This window comes from Epinephelus lanceolatus, chromosome 21 (assembly GCF_041903045.1).
Source record: "Epinephelus lanceolatus isolate andai-2023 chromosome 21, ASM4190304v1, whole genome shotgun sequence".
Classification (NCBI taxonomy): Eukaryota; Metazoa; Chordata; class Actinopteri; order Perciformes; family Serranidae; genus Epinephelus; species Epinephelus lanceolatus.
The window spans coordinates 27317878-27339100 of record NC_135754.1 but is presented as its reverse complement, the minus strand read 5'-3'; the positions used below and the strand labels follow the sequence as shown (position 1 = coordinate 27339100).

The 21223-nt window shown below is 44.0% G+C and overlaps 1 protein-coding gene across 19 annotated transcripts in view; it reads right to left on the bottom strand.

Annotated features, from left to right (window-relative positions):
• Window positions 1-21223, bottom strand: part of nrxn1a (neurexin 1a) — an 83660-nt gene that overhangs the window by 16478 nt on the left and 45959 nt on the right. For 10 of the 19 annotated variants that reach the window (XM_033611348.2, XM_033611355.2, XM_033611350.2 and 7 more), the window contains 8 exons: window positions 16358-16561; window positions 13731-13757; window positions 10717-10839; window positions 8754-9135; window positions 8159-8349; window positions 5934-6107; window positions 4574-4693; window positions 1749-1930 (listed from right to left, as the gene is read on the bottom strand). In XM_033611348.2, coding sequence (XP_033467239.1) covers window positions 1749-1930; window positions 4574-4693; window positions 5934-6107; window positions 8159-8349; window positions 8754-9135; window positions 10717-10839; window positions 13731-13757; window positions 16358-16561 — 1403 coding nt within the window. The remainder of the gene's footprint in view (window positions 1-1748; window positions 1931-4573; window positions 4694-5933; window positions 6108-8158; window positions 8350-8753; window positions 9136-10716; window positions 10840-13730; window positions 13758-16357; window positions 16562-21223) is intronic. The other 9 variants (XM_033611351.2, XM_033611357.2, XM_078163595.1 and 6 more) reach the window with 1 other exon arrangement.

The window sequence follows — 21223 nt, the reverse complement described above, 5'->3', positions numbered from 1 at the left end:
GTGCAACAAATGTCGGGAGCCCTGCTTCATAGGGAGCTGTGTGAAATCGGATAAACTGCCTCAAGTGATATCAGATGAGTCAGCGCCGGGGCGTCAGTGGCTTAGTGGTAGAGCAGGCACCCCATGTACAAGGCTGTTGCCGCAGCGGCCCGGGTTCGACTCCAGCCTGTGGCCCTTTGCTGCATGTCTCTCCCTCTCTCTCTCTCTACCCATTTCGCACTTCACTGTCCTGTCAGTTAAAGGCAAAAAATGCCCAAAAAAATATCTTTAAAAAAAAAAAAAGATGAGTCAGCGTTGGGTGGGGCTGAAGACTACACGTTTAATAAGAAACTTTATTCGTATAGCACCTTTCATGCAAGAAATTCAGTGCAAAGTGCTTTACAATAAGGGCAGTGTGAGCACTGAGTGCTTCACATGAAAACAGAACGAACATAAAACAGAACTGATTCATAAAATCATAGAGTTGTAAAGATTTTAAAAGAGTTGCAGCAGCGTGACGCGCAAATAGAAAGAGTTTCAGACCTGTATGAGGAAGTCAGAGCTCGTTAAACGCTAATGTGAACAGATGTGCTTTTAGATTTCTTATAAAAATATTTAGCGAGCTAGCTTCCCTGATGTTTGTAGGTAGTGTGTTCCATAGCTTTGGGGCGTAACTGACAAAGGCTGCATCCCTGATCTTCTTCTGACTGTTGCTGGGAACCTCCAATAAACCAGCAGCAGATGATCGCAGTGTTCTTGGAGGCAAACAGTTAATAAGGGAGTTAGCAATGTAGCTCGGTTCCAGCCCATTTAGGGCTTTGTATACAAGGAGGAGGAGCTTAAAATCAACTATAAATGTAACAGGAAGTCAGTGCAGAGCAGCTCAGACTGGCCTGATGTGCTCTTTCCTCTTGGTTCTGGTTCATAGCTGAGCTGCAGAGTTTAGAACGAGCTCAAGTCTCTTAGTGGTGTTTTTTGGGGGGCCAGTAAAAAGTGCGTTACAGTAGTCAAACTTTTTTTCAAAGAAATCGTGGTATGGGGTGAGAGAAGTGAGATTATCCTGCGATTGTAACCCCTTGCTCATCACTACCGACTCAAGGCTACATATGCTTCCTCTCGCATAACACACTGGAATCTTCAACTGAGCTGTCTGCGGTTGAGTTGCAGTGTGGGTAATGTAGACGCCTGGTTTTAATAAGAAAGACGAATGCATGGAATTAAAAAGAAAATATCTCTTTTGCTGCATTGATTCTGATCTCCCTTTTTTTTTTAACTGTCCATGGTGAGTCTGATTGTGGCAAAAGAATGCAACACTAAATCACTGGAGAACTCTTTTAACATCTCTTTTCTGCCATTTTGGCCAGGTCTCTCTTGTAAAGAAGATAATGGCTCTGTCCAAACACCCACACTTGCAGTCTGTGCAGGTTCTGCCATGATTGTGTAATATCTGGACGTGACGAATATTCAACAGTTCAAACATGTCATGAATTCAACATGTCATAAACTTCCTCGTGTTTGCATGCATTACTGCCAATCACCGGACAGACTGCGGCGAACTGTTGGTTCACTGTATTAGTGAGTGTCGATTCAGTGCGTTGGATGTTGTCATTTTTCAGACATGAGACACGCTTGTCTACTACCTGATACAGACCTGATGTATCTCATGAAATTCTGGTTAAGTGTAAAAAAATGACACGTCTATAATGAGTATCTGCGTTGAAGAAACTGACTCCTCAAGGAAGAGCAATATGTGAAATAAGTGTACTTACTATCTGCAGCTGAAGGTAGTCTCCCAGGCCAGATGCGCTGTCCACCCGGAGCAGAATGGCGTGTTTCTGTTGGGTACTGAACCCGAGGGCAAGCCTGTCTGCCCTGGTGCTGGGACGTTCATTAGGGGGCCACGTGTAAACCACCATGCCTCCATCACGGCCAAAGATATAAGTGGTCCCAGCTGGCCCGCACAGATAGAAAAAATGATTGCAAGCATGTCTATGTGCCGTGAACAGTGCTATGTATCATCACAGGCTCCTTAGTACAGGGGCATATTGAAAAACAATCTAAAAAACTCTAAATGTCACAGTTGACTGGCCCTCCACATTTTGCTTGTTCCTCCTACACACTGAAAAAAAAAGTATTTCCCAAACTTCTTCCAAACATTACTGCAGGAGGCTGACTGAAAACTGACTCATACAGATAACAGCGTCAAACTGTTGGAACGGCTGCAGGACGACTGAGTAATCACAGAGTATCTTACGTGTTTGGCTGCTGAGGAGAATTTGTTGAAGATGCAAAGAGGACATTATTAAAGAGAATATCAAATAACCAAAGTAGACATTGAGCAGGTGGTATTTTTGTGCCACTTCAGAATGTTGACAGTGCCCTCACCTGGTGGCTCAGATAAATGCACATGAATGCTTTGAGTCAGTGTTTGAGACATAACCATCCATGTGTGTCAGTTTTAGACCTGCAGTCATACACCAGGGTGTGTTTTCTACAGTTTTAGAGTAGGGGTGCATTTAATTTAGGGGCCACATACAGCCCAATTCAAGTGGGCCGGACCAGTGAAACCACAACCACTTCAGATTTTTCTTTCATTCTTAAAACTTTCATCCATTTACCAAACAAGGAAGAAAGAAAAATTATGTGGAAATTCAACAGTGTGTCTCAGTTTTTCCACATTCAGTCAGCCGGCTACTCACTGTCATTACATGTGACTTTGTTTTCATAATTTCCCACTAAAGTGGAAGCTGTTGAAGAAGCAGGTTGTGTCATCTCCTTCCTCACAAACCATTTACAATCTGAAGTTGTGTCAGTGCCTCAGCAGCAGGGCTACACCCATACTGTTTTAAGATATAAATCTGACGCAGATTCTTTTGTGCTGAAGCTGCTGGTTGACAATATTTTGCACAATGTCCAGTATTTTCAAATATGACCACAGAAAGTATTCATTGTTATTTCAGAGAGCTGTATTGTGGTCAGGGTGGAAAAGCCAAACAGCCTTCACATGTGCATCAACATTAGGTGTGCTAAGTCGTCTAGAGGGCCGGATTGGACTCTTTGGCGGGATGGTTCTGGCCCCTGATTGTACGTTTGACACCCCTGTTTTAGAGACATTTAAGGTTTGACAGAGTGCAGTGTCCTGCATCAGGGTGGGTGCTCAGTGGGTGACTTGCAAACAAAGGTAATTTGTGGATAGTATTTTGTCTTCATTTTACTTCCAGGTTCAGTTATGGGTGAAAAAAAGGACATGCAGGTTGGATCACGGGTGTTGGATGAATAATATATGTTACAAAAATAATTATTTATTCATTATTCATTTTAATCCTCTGACTGCTGACGTCGTGTCGACTCTGTGTCCTGCGCCAGCTGGAATATGAGAGCTGCTTCAATCAGGTGCGTTACTAACAGGCACGCTAACTGTGGAGATGTGCTGCTCAATATTATGTCAGTAAGCAAAAAATATTAATCTGAATCATATTTCCTGGGTTACCTTTGCTTTAAAATGTAATATATTAGTTTCACATGTATCATATGTCCAAGATTATCATTTTAATGTGCTGCCTAACCAATTTATTTGAACAGCTTACACTTGTGGTTTCAGGTCAGGCTGTGGATCTTGTGTAAAAGGGTCAGGTGGGATTACGGAATGAAATGGTCATATGTGCAGGTGGTGGGGTGGGTGTGGTATTGCATGTTGCGGTTCTGGTTCAGGAAAAAACTCAGACCCGTGCAGGACCCTGCCTCTGGGTGCGAACTCCAGGGAAAATTAAGGTTCCATTTATGGCACAAAGAAAGTGCATCGAGCATTGTGCAACCAAAACAGGAAGAGAATAGCACTTTTGTTTTCCCTGGTACCTATCCCCGATTACAAAAGAGTGTAAGTTCCATGCAGCCGCTATCTTCAGTAGCAGGTACGGCGCACGGTGGAACAACTGAAGTAATTTTGGAAACCGTACTCGGCAAAAGAAAAAGAGGAAAACAGAAGGCGAGCCAGTTATCTTTGTGACAGCGGCGCCAATAATAATATCACTCAGAAAGGGAAAAGACGCCTGTTTCCACTTTAAAGCTACACACCCAAACAAGTATCTACCGACGATTTAGGGGTCACACATACTACTACTATAGAATTTACTTTGAATATCGACATAAGCTCATTTTACACCCTCACAATATCTCTCTACACTAGAAATGTTCCGACACCATTTTTACCTTCCAGATACTGATTCCAATACCTGAATTTGTGTATCAGCCAATATTATGTCACAGCTGTTTACTCCTAACCCTGAAACTGAAGCCCTGCAAGTCAATTCTTTTTCGACTTGATAAAACAGTAGCAAGTGGCTGTACAGCGCAACTTGCTGTGTAATCTGCTGTTTTAAAGCAGCGAAATCGAACTGATTTCTGGGAAAACTGCTGTTTTGTCCGGTTTTGATCAGTGCTTAAACTAGCGTACTCTTGATCCAGCATTTGAGGTCATATTGGAGCCATTTCCGATAGTCGTGTGGATATCGGAACAACTCTAGTCTACACCTACAGTAGCTGTCAACGCTTAGGTCTGAGTCTGAGAGAGAGAGAATGAACAGCAGAGGCTCACCATCATTGCATAGCGGCCCGGCGTATGACGTCATGCTGCAGTCGCAGGTGAAGCCCTCCCACTGCTGCAAACAAACTCCCTGATTTGAGCAGGAGTCTTCTTGACATGTCGTGCTGGGACCTGCAGTGAGAGAGGTGACGGGGTAGGAGGGTGCAAAAGTTAGGAGAAGATAAGCAGAAGACACACGTTGTTTGATTTTGTCTGGAGCCCAGTGTTTTCACAACAGTATGCCGGTACAGTGTGGTTATTTTTAGACCGCATTTCCTTGAAACATTTTGAAAATGGCCGGGTAGACTGTTGTGCTGCAATGACGTTATGATTAGTCGTATTAGTAGAGAATCGTTGTGAGACTAGGATAATGTGGGTAGGCTCCCATTCTTTACACAGAAGAGGCTAGATTATGATTATAAACTGAGCTGAGGCTAAACTGGAATCTGTGTTACTCGGTGAAAAGAGCCAAATGTGGAGAGCATGCAGGTGGTGAGGCTAGATGAATGGGGGAAGGACAGGAGGAGGGGTTAAACATAATAGGGCAGAGTTATGTTTAAAGGCCTTCATCTCAATACTCTCTCTTCAGCAGTCTGTCGCCGTTCACTCCCTGCCTCGTGCCGCTGAGAGCGCACAGGAGGAGAATGTCAAAGCTCTGAACTCTCCTTCGCTGCACTTCTAACACGAGGCGTGGAGGAAAGGGTGTGAAATGATTCACAAATGGAGTATTGAAGTTTAGGTTGGGAGTCAGTAGGAGGGGTTAGAGAGCATGCTGCTAGGCAACCCGGGTGGTGGAGCTGGTGGTCAACTCAAGTCAAGCAGTGGTGATGTCACTACTGTGATGAAGTCACTATGGTGGCTAGGAGAGGACAGGTCACCTCTGACCTTTGACTCTGGATCACTGGGATCCACACAACACTGGACACCACTGGGTAGTTTCAACACACGCATACACACACACACCCATACGCACACACTCACACTCACACACACACGTTCCCACCCTCATACACGTGTCTCACATGCTCACACAAAGCGATATACCTTGCAAGTCAGCTTTCATCAATGTAACTTTTGTCAGCCAAACAAAAAAGCAAACAAGCAAATTAAGTTAGATGGTTAGTCAATGCACACAGATGCCTGTGAACTGCTGAAAGAGTGGAACAGAGAGAGAGAACACAATGTGCAGAGAGATTGAGGAAGAGATGAAGAAAAAGAGAGTAAAATTTCACATCTAATAGACCAAAAGCTGGGTTAGTGGGTTATCCTAATAACAGAGAGCATGAGTTAAATGAAAACCCAAAGAAAAAGCAGTAGGGACACGGGACCGGGACACATCTGCTGCTGTGCCGTCTGCGTGTTTGCACCTCACCTTCACAGCCTCTCTCCACTTGTCCCATGGTTGCCAGCGCGTCAGCCAAAAGGTCAGGGAGACGGCCATTTAGATCAACTGTTGCCAGGCAACCCTGGAATCCCTCTCGGGAGTGGACCAGCTTAGGCAGGTCTCGGTACATCTCTTTGGAGACGCCCCCGATGTACAGGTCACCTGACAGGGAGCAACACAATGATTGGCAGCTTCATGAACCAATCACAAAGACTGACTGCATCAGTACCAGTGTTCGATTAATTTATTAATGTTAGGCATTGCAGCACACAAAACACACACACACAACACAGCCCTGACCCCCCACCTACCCACCCCCGTAGACTCACCAGCCACTTTAAACAGTGGACCAAAACTACCTCATATACTCATTCACCACTTACTGTTTGTGTCAGGTATGCAAGCTGCTCTTCTAATTGTTGCATGTTTGCACTATTTGATTGACTTTTCTTTTTTTTTATTATTTTAATGTGTACTATGTAAATTGTTGCCTAGGAAACAGTTGGACCTTTAGGGAAATCCACCTATTCGCTTTGTTACTGAGAGCTGGATTAGAAAACTGATATCACTCACGTCTGTACTGTCAAGAGATGGTTAGCTTAAGAGGGATTTATAGTTGTGCGGCAGAGCCTACGCTGTCGTGAGCATTTATACTTGTGCGGTGGTGTGTCTGTGTCACTCTGCAGTTACACCTCTAAAACACTAGTTGGCGGCGGAGGTTTGTGTGAAGTGCTGTAAACTTTAGTTGATTCAAAACACACGTTAAACACACATTAAACATGGCTTAATAGAGACAATTTCAAACACAAGTAGACAAATCAGCTTCACTATAACTCGCAGCATTCACAGACAAACACTTGTCTTTATCTGGACACATTTTCCCCACAAATATAACATGCTAATGTCATTAGCACAAGCCTATGGCGTTTTACATTGTATAAATTAGCCTAGCAGCTAGCGACCTTTTCCTCTTCTCATATAAAACCAGGGACAACAGCAACATTTAGCAAAGGTAACGTTACAAAATTTGGCTCCATTACAACTCACAAGGTTCACTGACAAAACAACTGTCTTATACTAAACACGTTTTCCAAACGGGGTCCGCTCATAATTCCGACATCTCAATGTTTCGACATCCCATTGTTCCGACCATATTAAACCTATTTTTACGAAGTGTTCCAAAATCTAATTTTTCACTGTTACAAAATAACTGTTTCATGGTTAAGGTCTGGTTAGGTTTAGGCACAAGAACTACTTGGTTAAGGTTAGGAAAAGATCATGGTTTAGGTTAAAATTATAACTTTCAACATCATTTCTACTTCCTCAAAACAGGGCGACCGTTGTTGTCATGGCAACGGTAAACAACACGACAACACGGTCTCTTGCTGCTTTCCCTTGCTGCTTGCTTTTTCCAACTTTTTGCATTGCAACATTGAGATTTCGGAACAACAGGACTTCGGAACAATGGATTTAATATGGTCGGACCAATGGGATGTCGAAGAATTGAGATTTCGGAACAGTGGGTAATTTTCGAAATAATGGGATGTCGGAATTATGACATGGCACCTTCCAAACAAATACAACATGCTAACGTTACTAGCACAAGCCTATGGCATTTTACATTGTATAAATTAGCCTAGCGACGAGCAGAGATTTCCTCTGCTCATATGAAGCCAGGATAAATCACACACAAGACTTAAAATGCTATTTTTGTGGAGGCTTTATTGTCTTCACAATTTATTGTTTCTTATCTGTGAAATGAAGTAAATAAAAGCTTTGTAACCACTGAGGGAAATGGTTTCCTTGCCCACATAATCCCTTGAACCCACATCGACTAGTACTTTGCATTTGAGGAGGATCATCAGGGTTAAAAAAAAAATCAAAGTTAAATAAATGTAAATGTTTTTAATAAAGTAGTGTATATTTAAGTACATAGGATCACATGGTATTGAATTGGGCGTTTAGAATAGCGTAATTTTGCTGATATTGGTATCGGCTACAAAATTCTGGTATCACAACACACTTGCATCTAATTGTACCTTTATCGGATCGATCAATATCTGTTCATACTTTGTCAAAATCACCGTCCCATGAGACAGTTCATAATTACGTTTTGGGAAAACAAATATTTCATGTACTATCTAGGTGTGTGCATCCTTCCATGATATAAGCTCCTGTAACTGAGGTGTCACTGAGTGTATTTTTGTGCATACCCTTTAGGTCGAGGTTCTTGGCACCCATGGTGGTCTGCGTGGTGACTTTGGTGTCAATCTTGACCGTGTGGAGATTGTTAGTGTCTCTGGAAATGTGCACGTTGTGCCAGTGGTTGTCATTTAGGGGACTGTTAGAGTTTCCCTTGATCAGGTGTGCTCCATTGCCCAGGTCAGAGATGTAGTGTAGGTAGCTAGAAAGGGAACAAGGAAAGGAAAGGAGAGAGGAGGGGTTTAAAACGTTACGAAGAGAAAAGGCAAATGAATCGTATTCATGATGAAAAACAACACAGGGTCATACACCTCAGGGCATTCTAATCTGTCTTGTAGAAACGTAATTACAAGAGCAGAAAAAGAGCTGCTTGACTTGTGCATTTTTCATATTTGATATTTCAGCCCCAAGAATTTTCTTCTTTTATTCATCAAGGACAATGTTAACTGTAAATCCTAGGCAAAATTGAACATGCACATGCATTTCTGCAAGACAGATATTACCATAAACACACATTTAATCTGCGTATTAATTTATTTCCCGGTGCAAGACATTGCACTAACTCATGTAATGTAAATACCACACACTGCGCTTTGTCCAGCTCACCCTTTCACCAGCTCTATCACTATGAAGTCATTGCCGTCTCCCCTGTTGAAGAGAATAAGGCCATCGGGGGACGTCGTCTTGAACTGCATGAAGAGATGCATGGAGTAATAGGCCTGCAGCGTGGGCAGTGTGACGAAGCTGGAGCGCGAGCGGAAGGTGACGGGGTCTGCCACGATGCTCTTATAGCCAATAACAGCGTTGAGTTCGCAGTAGTCGATGTCACCGTTCTTGCACAGGTCGATGTAGGGCATGCCGTTCAGCGTCAGGCCCTGAAGGTGACCGATGAAATTGGAGGGCACGGCAGGCATGAAGCGCTTCTCCGTCACAATGCCCGTCTCCACATTGTGGAACTCCAACTGGGTGTGGTCGCCCGCCATCTGACCTGGTGGCGGGGGTAAACTTCAGAGGTGAGGGCTACGGGAAGTCGGGTTTCAAGTGGAGCTGTTCAATACTAAAACTAATCCTAATACTTATTTCAACACTTGAACTAACAGTGACAGACTGTTAGTGACAGATGTAACAGACACTGATGCTACAGCCAGTCCCTCCAGGATTTTGCGGGCTTTTTTGGGGATTGTTGCGGCCTGAAATGCCTCACTTCAAAGCAGCTTTTCTACATTGCGATGCATGCGGCAATTAAATTGTGGGAGCAAGTGAATATTGCAAAAAGTAGTTGCAATTATTTTTGTATAATTCATTAAAAATCATAGACAGCTTCTTCCGGTGGGGATAAAACTGCACTGTTTTTGAGTATGTGATTTATACTGCGCTAACCTTACCACTAACCATACCTATTAAGTCTAACTCACCTTGATTCTTTTAGCATTTGCAATAGATCTGAATGCATCAGTCTCTGTCATGGTGATTTGTCTTGTCTGTTGTCCCATGTTTCAGCCATTCTGTGGGTTGGTTTTGTGGCAGAAAAGTATTTTTGTTCCACCACAGCGCTGCATGTGATGCACTTTACACAGTTAACAGAGAAACACCTCACCCCGGCTTTTGTGCTGAACACCAGAGAATTGTCTTGAACGGTCTTTAGCAGTAATTTTTGTTCAGTGAGGAACACTGTCATTATAGATTTCATCATTTATTGCAACAAAAGGAAATACAGTTATGCTTGGCGCTCTTAAGGTGCTCCCTGGATCAGACGGGCAGCATGCTAAGCCAAAACAGGCTCAGGAGCACAATGCAGAAACCCACTCGGGTACACAAGAGTGGGCCCACAGCAAGAAATTAAATACCATTTTGACCTTTGTGCCATGTTAGGACTGAATTAGGAAGGTGGAGGCAAAGCTTTGCCAGCAGCAGCGGTGCGTGGCAGCATTGGTGTAGCAGGGATCAGTAAGTAGAAAGCCGTATTTAAATGGACCGCCTCGTGAGAGCGTGTTTGGTGTACGACTGATCAGAAATGATGATTCAATCAGCAGGCTGTCAGCTGATTACAGCCGGGGCGTGAAAGTGACGCTTCATCTAGTGAATGTGAGACGTTCGTGTCGTACATGTCTGCATCTTCACAGCCAGGAACAAGTCACACTATGCGGGGGACTGCTATGATTGGTGAAACTCACAGGAAGCTGCAATGATTGGTCACATTTGTAGAAAAGTTGAAGTGATTGGACAAAACTTCAAGGCAGCGCAGAATCCACGGGGATTGGTTTGATTTGCGTTAACTGTTGCGATCACAACATCCTGGAGGGGCTGTATAACTGATAGTAGCGTCGTGGTGTACAGTTATGATCACAGTCATTATTCAGAGTGATTATTTTGACTTACACAGGTACAGATGTTCTCTAAAAAAAGAAATAAAACCCCTTAATGTTGTTCTAAAAGAGTCAACCCACAATTTATCATCCAAAACACTTTCACACAGAATACAAGCAGATATCATCACACAAGACCTGGGTCGAGATCAGAGAGTCATTTTATGGTGAAAAGACAAAAAGGGTAAAGGTGCTGTGGTTACCTTCAACAGGCTGCAGGTCGTCCACGGTGAGTTTGAGGCCCTTGCCACGCCGGACTACCCTCACCGTGTGCCACTCATTATCATTGAGGCCCGACCCCGCAAAGATGGTCTCTGGGCCTTTACCTACACATAGCCCAGAGCACCATTAACACAATGCACAGAGAGGTGGACAGAGACAGATAGAGATCCAGAGACAGAGACAGAAAAAGAGAAGAAGAAGAAGCCAGGCAGGTTGAATTAAAATATAAGGACAGAAAGTGAGGGAATGGAGGGAAATAGCAGAGGACTGGGGGACCATACATATCCTGGGGAGACAAACACCTCCGTGTCAACACACTCTCTCCACAGATAGACAGACAGGTCACTTTGCAGATACGCCAGCGGGACGGATGATGTGACACAGACAGACAGAAAGATTAACATAAATGGATGCCACAGGCGTCTAAGATGGAGACTGTGAGTCACAACAGGCCCGCAGTGAGACAATCCATCTGTGGACAGATCACACTGCCGCGATGACCACCCACTACCCACACATGCACAGACAGCACATTCGCACCCCCTTGACTCCTAAACCGCCCCCGCACACATAACATATATTACCCTGTGTCCACATGCAGGATTCCTTATCCTCCATGAGAGCGCAATACTGCAACAAGCCTCATGGTGGCACTAGACACACAGCGGAGTGTCCAAGAGCTCTCCAAGGTGCTGATGTGCAGCAGAATGAAAGAAGCTGAGCTGTCCTCTCATGATGTCTCTCTCTGCCCATCTACCAGCTCATATCTTCACATAGTTGACTGCACACATTTGACAGACTGACTGTTCCCAAAAACCTCAGTGTCCCCTTGCTCCCGCTCTCGACAAGCACCCCACCAACCTTGAACACAACACCCACCATCCTCCAACACACACACACACACGCAGACAGACAGACACACAGACACACACACAACTCCCCTTCCTCCTCCAAGCCCTGTTGGTTTGAGTGAGTCTGCTTACAGTGACCTATAGGAGGTAATGATGGGGGAGGTGAGAAGTAAACTGACCCGAACGGATTCTACTGCAGAAAATGTCAAGCATGCCTACATCACTCATGGAGGCACGCAGGCGGGCGCACACACACACTCACACACACACACACACACACACACACACAGGTAGAGAAATAGAGGGAGGCACACAAACATAATAAGAGAAGTCAATCAAAATGGATATGGCAGCGTGAAATGCGTGTGTGTGTGTGTGTCTGTGTGTTTGCTCGGCTAAAAGAGTGTGTTGTGCGTTGAGAGAGGACACAGGGTTCCCCTGAGGAGACTCAGCTGTGCTCTGGGCATGAGCATCTCATCCTGTTACCATGGATCACTGCCTAACGCTGAGTGAAGGAGAGAATATGTGCATGTATGTGTGAGTTTGCGAGTGTGTGTTTTTGCATATGTAACCAAATATTCAAAGAGCAAGCAGAGCGCGGTGAGGGTGAGGCAGTGATCTGTGTCAACCTGGGAACAAATACACGCCAATAAACACAGACAAGAGACACACACACACACACACACATACACACACACACACACATGAGCCACCTATTTTGGGTCAGTGCTAGCAGTGTGTTCAGCAGCATGGTGAGCTTGGTTTAAAGTTGAGCTACTGTGGCGGTCAGCAGACAGTCTGCGCTCTGTGCTGCCAAACCAAAAGACAACAAGGCGAGACAAATCAAACGGAGAGACAAAAGGGACTGTTTGTTGCGCTGGAAATACAATTCAAATCAAATGACACAAGCTACTGGAGATTATAAGAGCAGGATAATGAAAACAAAATGACAAAAAGCGTTTCATATTTCATTAGCTCCAAATAACAAATGGCTTTTCTGCCGGATAAGCCTCAAATCTCTCCCATGCTGAGGCTTTTATTTGACTGCTGAGTGGACTATTTCAGTGGCGCCTGGCTGTTAAATAAATTTTTTTTCTTCCCCCCTCGAATATCAGATGTATAATTTATCGTATGCACACAGTGTGCCAGAAAAGTGGCTGCCTACTGAAATGTTCATTGAGACAACCGGTCTAAAATTGGCCGACAGACATGCGGGATAGCAACAGCGCTGTGTGGCTAGTAGGGTTTCTATGGCAACTGCAGTCGTCCATTTCACCACCTCTTTGCCGTCACAGAGCATTCGTCTCCCTCGCTCACTCTCGCTTCCTCTGTGGTCGTGACAGAGAGAAACTCCACGTGAGGGAATTAAACTTCATCAGGGATTCAGCTCCACTCACAGCAGCATGAAGAGAAACACACACACACACGAGATAACACACCCAGAAAACACACACACACACACACACACACACACACACATAGATGGGCAATGAAATACAGAATGCACAGGCACACATTAAATGGGCTAAATGAAACAGTACCCAAAAAATCCCTCATGTAAGTTTAGAGAGAAACAACAAGCAAACAAAGAAAGCAGCCAGACAGACGCTGGGATGAAGGTGCGACAGAGAGAAACAGAGGGATAACACGTCTTTTGTCTCCAGCATGAAGGAGAAGTAATTACCCTGCAGCTCTAAGTTGCATTCATCCACCAGCTACACTTCCCAGCACACCTAATTTTACCTCAACACCTCACACTCTCCTTCTTCTTCTTCTCTTTTCCTTTTTTTCCCCCTCCTACTCCCTTCAACCCCCACCGTCCTCTCTTCCGTCTATCCTTCTTTGCTAAAATGGCCGACCTGGAAAACCCTGGCCCTCAGCAAAAAATCGCACCGCTCCTGTGGTGTCGCTGAACATGCAGACACAAACGCGCATATGTGCACCTCCCCTGTCCAACACACATATATGCACACAGACACATGGTACAAAGATATGTGGAGTATGGGATCAGATGGATTGACGAGACGGAGAGAGTGAAAAATAGTCAGACACATTAACAAAAACACACACACACACAAGCGCACACACATACTGAGGAGGAAGAGGAAGGGGGGAGGGGTTAGGTGAGATGGAGGATCACTTACTGGCTGTACAGTTTATCCTGATACAGTCTGGAGGGAGAGCAGAGCAGAGGGTTAATGCTGCACACATACACATACTCTCCACGCCCTGGGGACGCACACATCGACACACCCTGCACGCATTTTCACAAGCACGCTCACACACATGCTGAGAAAACACACACTCTCCTTTGCTGCAGGACCTCAACCTGGATCATATTTCCTTACATCAGTGATTAGCATCTTCTGTGACTTTAAATTCTTGCCACTAAAGTTTGAAATCTGGATCATGATCTTTACGCCGACAGTGTGAAGGAGAGCGGTGTGTCCCGGCATGAGCAGTGTGCGCTCACTGGCTGCTCTGGCCTGAGCGACAGTTTCAGTCACCAATCAAAAGCGCCAGGAGACTGAGATGGGTCATGTGTGTCAGTTTGTCTGGTGACATCGAACACATCCCATAATTCTTGTCGCCCATCCAGAGCACAAATCTCCGCAAATGGTCGGAAGATTTAGTCCCATTATTAGACACTGTTTGTTTGTTTTTTTTTATACCCATGATGCCTTGGTGTGTCGTGTGGCGTCAACCACAGATGAGACGTGGCTGCAGACAACCAGAGACCAACACATGCACCCCTCTGTTGGACTATGTGTGTGTGTTAGCATGTGAAGTTGTGAGGCTGGATATGTGTTTAATGAGTTGCAGTTATGTGTGGAGTGTTTGTCCATGATGTGAGTCTTTGTATTGATCGTTGGAGGTGTGGGGATGCACAGGTCCACTGGGAGTGAGCAGAGAATGCAGCTTGAGGCTTGACCCTCTGTTCAACGCAAAAACAATGCCTCTAACCTTCAATTGTGTGTGTTTGTGTGTGTGTACAGGACTGTTCGTTATTTACACGAGGGGAGGGGGTGGTGCAAAACAGGGGAGGCACGTCAAATTATTTTTTGAAGCACTAGGGAGGGACTTTTTTTATTTTGGCTTAGGGGAAGGGGACCAGGCCCCTAGGCAGGAAAGCTGCTGCCAGTATTTCCCAGTGGTCACTGACGGTATTGCAGCCAAAACAAATCCCCTGCGGCCCAAAAAGCACTTTCCCTATAGACCACCATTATACAACGTTTGATCCATGAAGGTTTTATATTAGAGCCAAAAAAGGGATTTTAAAATCTGTGATGTCATCACAACTAGCTATGAGCTAAGTGGGATCTCGTGGGCGGGGCCAGCGGGAGAAACACCGCTGCGACATTTCAGTGGGCCACATACAGCAGAAATAAATCCCGAAACTAGACACTTTTTTTGTGGCGTATGCGCCAGGCGAGCAGTTCTCATTGGAACAAATCAGTGCCACCTAGATGAATCCGCTTTTACGTCTGGAACCTCCCGTCCACAACAGGCTTGAGACGCACCCTTGTTGAGGACTTGAAGCCTCCTCAAGGAATCTGATCCCGTTTGATTCGGCGGTGGGAACCTCTTGCGACCGCACTCCTTTGCTGACGTCAACCCCAGCAGGATTCAAACCCTGGACCTTCCGAGTGCTCTCCCCACTACACTAGGGAGGCCCCAATCAGTGCCATCTAGGTATTATTATGCATCTATGGGAGGGACATACAGCTTTAAATGGTTGTATTTTGTATTTATTTTGAATATCTATTACATATTTTAAATACCCTTTGAACCCCAAACCCCCCGATGGCTATAAAAGGCACATGTTCTTCAAAATAAAAGCAAAAAGTGCAGCATATATCACCGCCAGAAAGTGTGAAAATAGAAACTATTGGATACTGTTGGATGTTCAAATTGAACACATGTGCCATGAATGCCATCACCCATTCACTTTATTCCACATGTCTCATTTAAAATGTCACAAAGAATAAACCACATAAAATCCTGTAAAAGATAATTCTGCACTACTACTAGCTTTCGATCATCAAAGGGTACGTTTTTAACAGCTATCGTGACAAGTTACTGATATTATTCCAGTTGCTGCTGCCACTGTTGTGTATGTTAGGCTTTATTTGTGCTGCTAATGCAGACTGTGTGTGCGCTGTAATGTTTGTGTGTGTGTTGGTGATGTGTAGGCTTATTAAATTTGGTTGGTTTTGTGTGTGGCTGTCACGCACCCATACTCTGCTGAAGTGCACACACAGCTTGTGATTATGCGATTTGTAAGGAGGATTTGCATTTTGCTGCAGAAATTAGCTGTTTGTTTCGGTGATAATTCACTGCATTCACTTCATATTTGGTGGAAATATGTAAAACATTGTTATATATGTCGGAGGGAGGGTCGTCCATTTTCCTCTGGTCCCTCAGGGAGGCTCAAGGAAACATATTTGTAGCTCTGGGGAAATGAAGTCGCACCCCAGCCACCCCCGTCCTCTGATAAACAACGAACAGTCCCTAGTCAAAGACGAGCTGTATATGCACCATGAAGTGGATCAAAATGCTAAAAGGTATCTGCCAAAACCTGTGAAACACCTTAAATATATATATATAAGTATAAACAATGCAGTAGAATTAAAGGGATAATATATTATTAATCAACATTTAATGACATTCCTTTACAAGAAATAGGCAAGAGGCCAGAATCAGCTGCATTCCCATGGCAGGTAATTAAAACAGCGCTGGAGAATCTATATGTTTGTGTGCATGTGTGTACCTAGGTTGACAGTGAGTCGGACGCGGCCCCCATCCAGCTCCAGACGAAGGGTGTCTGCTGAGTTACGGGATGTGGTTGCCATGAGAACGCCATAGGCCCGCTGGGAGCGAAAGCGCAGCGAGACGTCCTCCGCTTCGGTGTGCATCGCCACAGGCAACTGCACCTTCATAAACTTACTGCCGTCGTACGACAGGATAGTCGCATCTGTACAAGACGCACAGAGAGAGAGAGATGGAGAAGTGGAAGATGACGGTGGAGGAGATTGAGGTGGGTGGAAACATAGAAAAAAAAAGGAGACAGAAAAGATTGACAAGGAGAAAAACACACGAGGTGGGAAGAGACAATTCGACTTTGTGTGATTCAGATTTAAACATGAACAAGTATGTTGCAGCCTGGCTACACTTCCTCGTTCCCCCCGGCCACGTCATGTTGAAACTCAAAACCCTGCTTCCTACGAAATTACCCCATCACTTTCCACGCTTAATTCATCATCACTCCCTCACAAAAGAGCATGTAAAAATAGCCGCAGCTGGTTGGCTGGCCCTATTATCCGGTTAAATCAGAATGCATGGCGGTGAGTGTGTTAGCCACCGTCGCTGACATCCCAGACCCTGGAGTCATAATGTAACAAGCTCAGGTGATCCCGCTTTAATGTCTTTTGCATACTCATTTACATATTCATAATCTTCTCTTGCTGCTACCTGCTGGGGCCAATCCCCAACCGCTAAACTGTTTACCTCCGAGAACCCTGTTTTTTATTGGCCAATTACATACACAGCTAAACACACTCTCCATGTCTCTGTCTTCATCTCTCTTCCTTCTCCCCTTCTTCTTCTATCTCTCTATTCCATTCCTCCTTCGCCTTCCCTCCCTTTCGTTCTCCCTGTTTCCGTGGGAGACGGTCGGAGCCAAGGCAAAAACAAGAGAACAGGAAGAGAGGGAGGCCTCATGAATACTGATGAGCTGAGAAGGAGGGAAAGAGAGAGATAGTGTGCGTATGTGTGTGTGTGTGTGCGTGCATGTCAGAATAAGTGAGTGAATTTAAGTGTGAACAGAGGAGGGTTTAGTAAAGTGAGAGCAGGGGGAGAGAAAATAGGGACAGAGCAAGACAGAGGGAGAGGAGGAGGGGGGCAAGGGAGAAAAGCTCTTGGCTAAAATGCAAATGAACCCTCATTAACTTGAGGAAAAAAGGAGGTGGTTGGCCTGTTATATCACAGATAACATAACTAACAGCCACACATACACCCGCCCAAGCGCACTCGAACACACACACACACACACACACACACACACACACACACGTGCACACATTTCTGATAAGGGAGACAGCTGACTAAATTTTCCTCCCCACGGCACCTGACTCACTAGCAGGCAAACAGAGCAGGGAGGGCTGGTGAGAAGGAAGTATGGAAGCACATTTACACCCAAAAAGACACTGACAAAGTGCAATGCACACAGGCGATGCTGTATGCCATCGCAGAGTTTAACACCTGGAGCCAGTCACACCGAGCAAAGTCCAGTCTTAAAGAATGGACTTCACACTGGTTGCACCGGCCAAAGTAACGTCTAGTTTCAAGGAGCCCTTTGTAGGATTCTGTGAGGATTACAGACTGCAACCAGCTGAAACTTCCTCCATGTGCCAAGCGTGAACTCCCAGTTAGGATTCCTTCAGTGTTCATTGTTCAGGAGGTTTTTACCAGGAGCTGAATTACTCTCCAAAAAAAGGTGATTAGAACCGGTAATAATCTCATGCTAAAAATCTGTGTTTTCAAAAAGCTGTTTGGCTCGTGATGGAGGGCTAACTAGGGATGCGTGATTAGACGTCTAAACGATTAAACATCTGCTCCCTCGCTAGTCGGCACCAGAAATATTAGTCGGTTAAAACAATCAGTGTTTTATTCATGTACAAGACCGCTTAACTGTCATGCAGCCGCCTGCCACCAGTGGGTGCTACAGAGCCATCAGACAGCAGTCCCCCTCCCCGCGGTAATGCTCGAGCAGACTGGAGTTTTAAAACAGCACGGTTTGGCAGAAGTTATTTGTTAACTTTAAGTGAGTTGTTGTCAGATAATGTGCAGGTTTATATTCATACTGCACAGAGCAAAATGCATCTCATTTCAGCTGGAATTTAATTATAATTTAGATGTTTTATTAACTTTAAAGTGAATTACTATCATTTTTGTCGGATAATCTGCAAGGTTCAATGTGCTCCACATTTCAGGGGCAGTTTATTTATTTTAGATGTTATTGTAGTGGTTAACTTTTGAGTTGCCGTCATGTTCACTTTCATTACGCATGGCGCAAAGTGTCTCGTACTTCAGCGGCATTTAAAATCCGACATGGTAGTTGAAGATTGTGATTAAAGGCTTCAAAGGGCTCTTAATGCACAAATACTATAACAATAAATTGTGCAAAATTTTTTCTGAGTGTTTTCCCTTTTTTAGATTAGTCGACTAGTCTTAATCAAAATTTTCGTTTAGTCCATTTGACTTTTGACTTTTTGTTTGACTGATGAAGAGTGTGAAGCTCCAAACATCACCCTGGTGGTAATTAAAAATGAATGGGTGCACAGTCTAGTGTGCAAACTGCTTTTAAGTATTTTTCACCTGTGTGTAACTGGCAGCAGCTGGCAAGAAAAAGTTAATAAACCTGGCTGTGGATGTGTCTGGATGTGAACAGACGCAAGTTACGTTTGCCAATTAAGTTTAGATGCTGCTGCTTAATGTGCTGTCACTAACCAGCTAATTAGCTAGCTATCTAGCCTGATACCTTTCACCAGTTAGAGTTTGTTCAGTCTTTTGTTCAACAAGCTGAGGTGAAGGTCAAGACGTCTGTTCATGTTTGTAAGTTAGATAGATAAAAACAAGATGTCAAGATGTGCGATTTACGCCTGTTTAAGCTTAGATGGTGCAACCGGCACTAGCTTTTAGGTCAGACTTAGAACACCAAGTTACAAACAATTTGCTTTTAGATCAGGTGTTGGAGCCAATTTAGTGTTTTTGCAGACTTTGATTCATGCATTGTGGTCAGGCTGCTCATTACACGCCCACAGGGTACTGAGCCCTTATTAAAAGGAAGTGAGGCCTACGTGAAAGAGGATGTGGAAGCCAGAGTGAGGACGGCAGCAAACAGTTGTTTGGCTGTAATTGATTTAAACACATCTATACTGGTTCTTACACACATCTGCTACGAAGCTCATTGCTGTTGTTTTGGGCAGTAGTTCCTAGCCTAGATTTCTGTTGTTATAAATGATGAATGAATTAGTTTATTTGCTTTAACAAGAAATTTGCATCTGAACTCCCCCTCCGTCTCCACTCTGGTTTGGCAACTTGAGTAAACAAGGTAGGAAAAGCCACTGTAATACCAGGCATAAGCCCCATCGGTGCAGTCGGCCCCTGTAGCACACACCAGATGCGCCATGCAAACAGAGACGTGGTTAAAGGATAAGATTTAATCTATATTTTTGTTGTTAATGATCCTGTGAGAAGACTGAAAGCGACAACTTTTTACTTTGTAACTTTCCGATTCTTTTCTTTTCTTCCAAATCTTGACTGACTTCCTATTAGCATCTTGGAATTTTCACTTTCTGTTTCATTATTTTAACTCATGGTCAGTAATTTTATTTTTGTTGACCCTTAATAAATAATAAAATAAAGCAAGCAATGATTTTAAAAACGATTCATGTGCTAGCCAGCCTCATCTCCTCAGGCAGATGATTCCAGAGCTTCGGGGCCTTGATGACAAAAGCCCGGTCAGCTCTAGTTACCCGCCTCGATCTAGGGATGACTAGTGATGGTACACTTGAGGATCTCAGGTCACAACTTGGAGCATAGGTGGTCAGAAGCTCAGCTATATAACTCGGCACTAAACCATGTTGAGCTTTAAAAATGTGACTTAATAGAGAGTAAAATAAACTTTAGTTTAAATAGGAATGTGTTAGGGTCAGTTGTAGTTTTATTTACTGTGGTGGAAATAAGTTAGGGTTATCTATAAGTATTTGGAGATGGAGATTTGAATATATCCACCTTATTCCTAGACTCCTTGATCCCTTGCGTGAATTATGGGTGCAACTTCCGGCTGTTTACAGTACTCTATATTCTTCTTTCCAAGAGCAACTGGGAAATAATACGTGGAACACAACACCTGTTATAGCTCAAATGGGATTATGTGATCATACCTCTGTCTTCTCTGACAGCCATCTCAAAGCATTGTTTGTTTTTCGTTTTCAACCGAGCATGCTAGCAATTAGCTTGCCTCGCTCCGACTTTAACACAGCCCGAGCTAGCTTAAGGTCAACATCTGCTCCTTCTAAAGATGACTTATGATGACTTATTAAGAGATACTAACATATTCGGCAAACATTTAACATAATTCAGTGTTAACTCTAGCTCCATGTAAAGTGAATAAATGTGATGTTTCCCCGCTAATCCTCCGCTCGTCTGCGTAATTTCTTTAAATTCTGATTTATTAAAAACTGTTCTGAGAGAAACATGGAGCTGAATTTAGCAGCAGACTTCAGTAATAGTCATATAAAGTAGGAGTAAAAGAAATAACTTTTGGCGTTCATTTTTTATATGATATAAAGGAAGTACGGTAAATCAGTAACACATTCTCAGCCCTAATGACTAAACACATATTTCAAGGTTTATTGCTGAGTTTATTTTCTAACGTAGGTTGAGAATGAAGTAAGATGTCTCGTGAAAACACCTGTGGTTTTATTTCTCATATCAATGGTACCATTGGCAACAGGAACAATCCCTTTTTGTTCTGGTTACATGTTCAACATACAGTTGCTGAAGACAGAAATGTAGCTTGGACTGGTTGTTAGTCGTTAGAGACATGGACAGTGCAACAGGTACCAGAGCT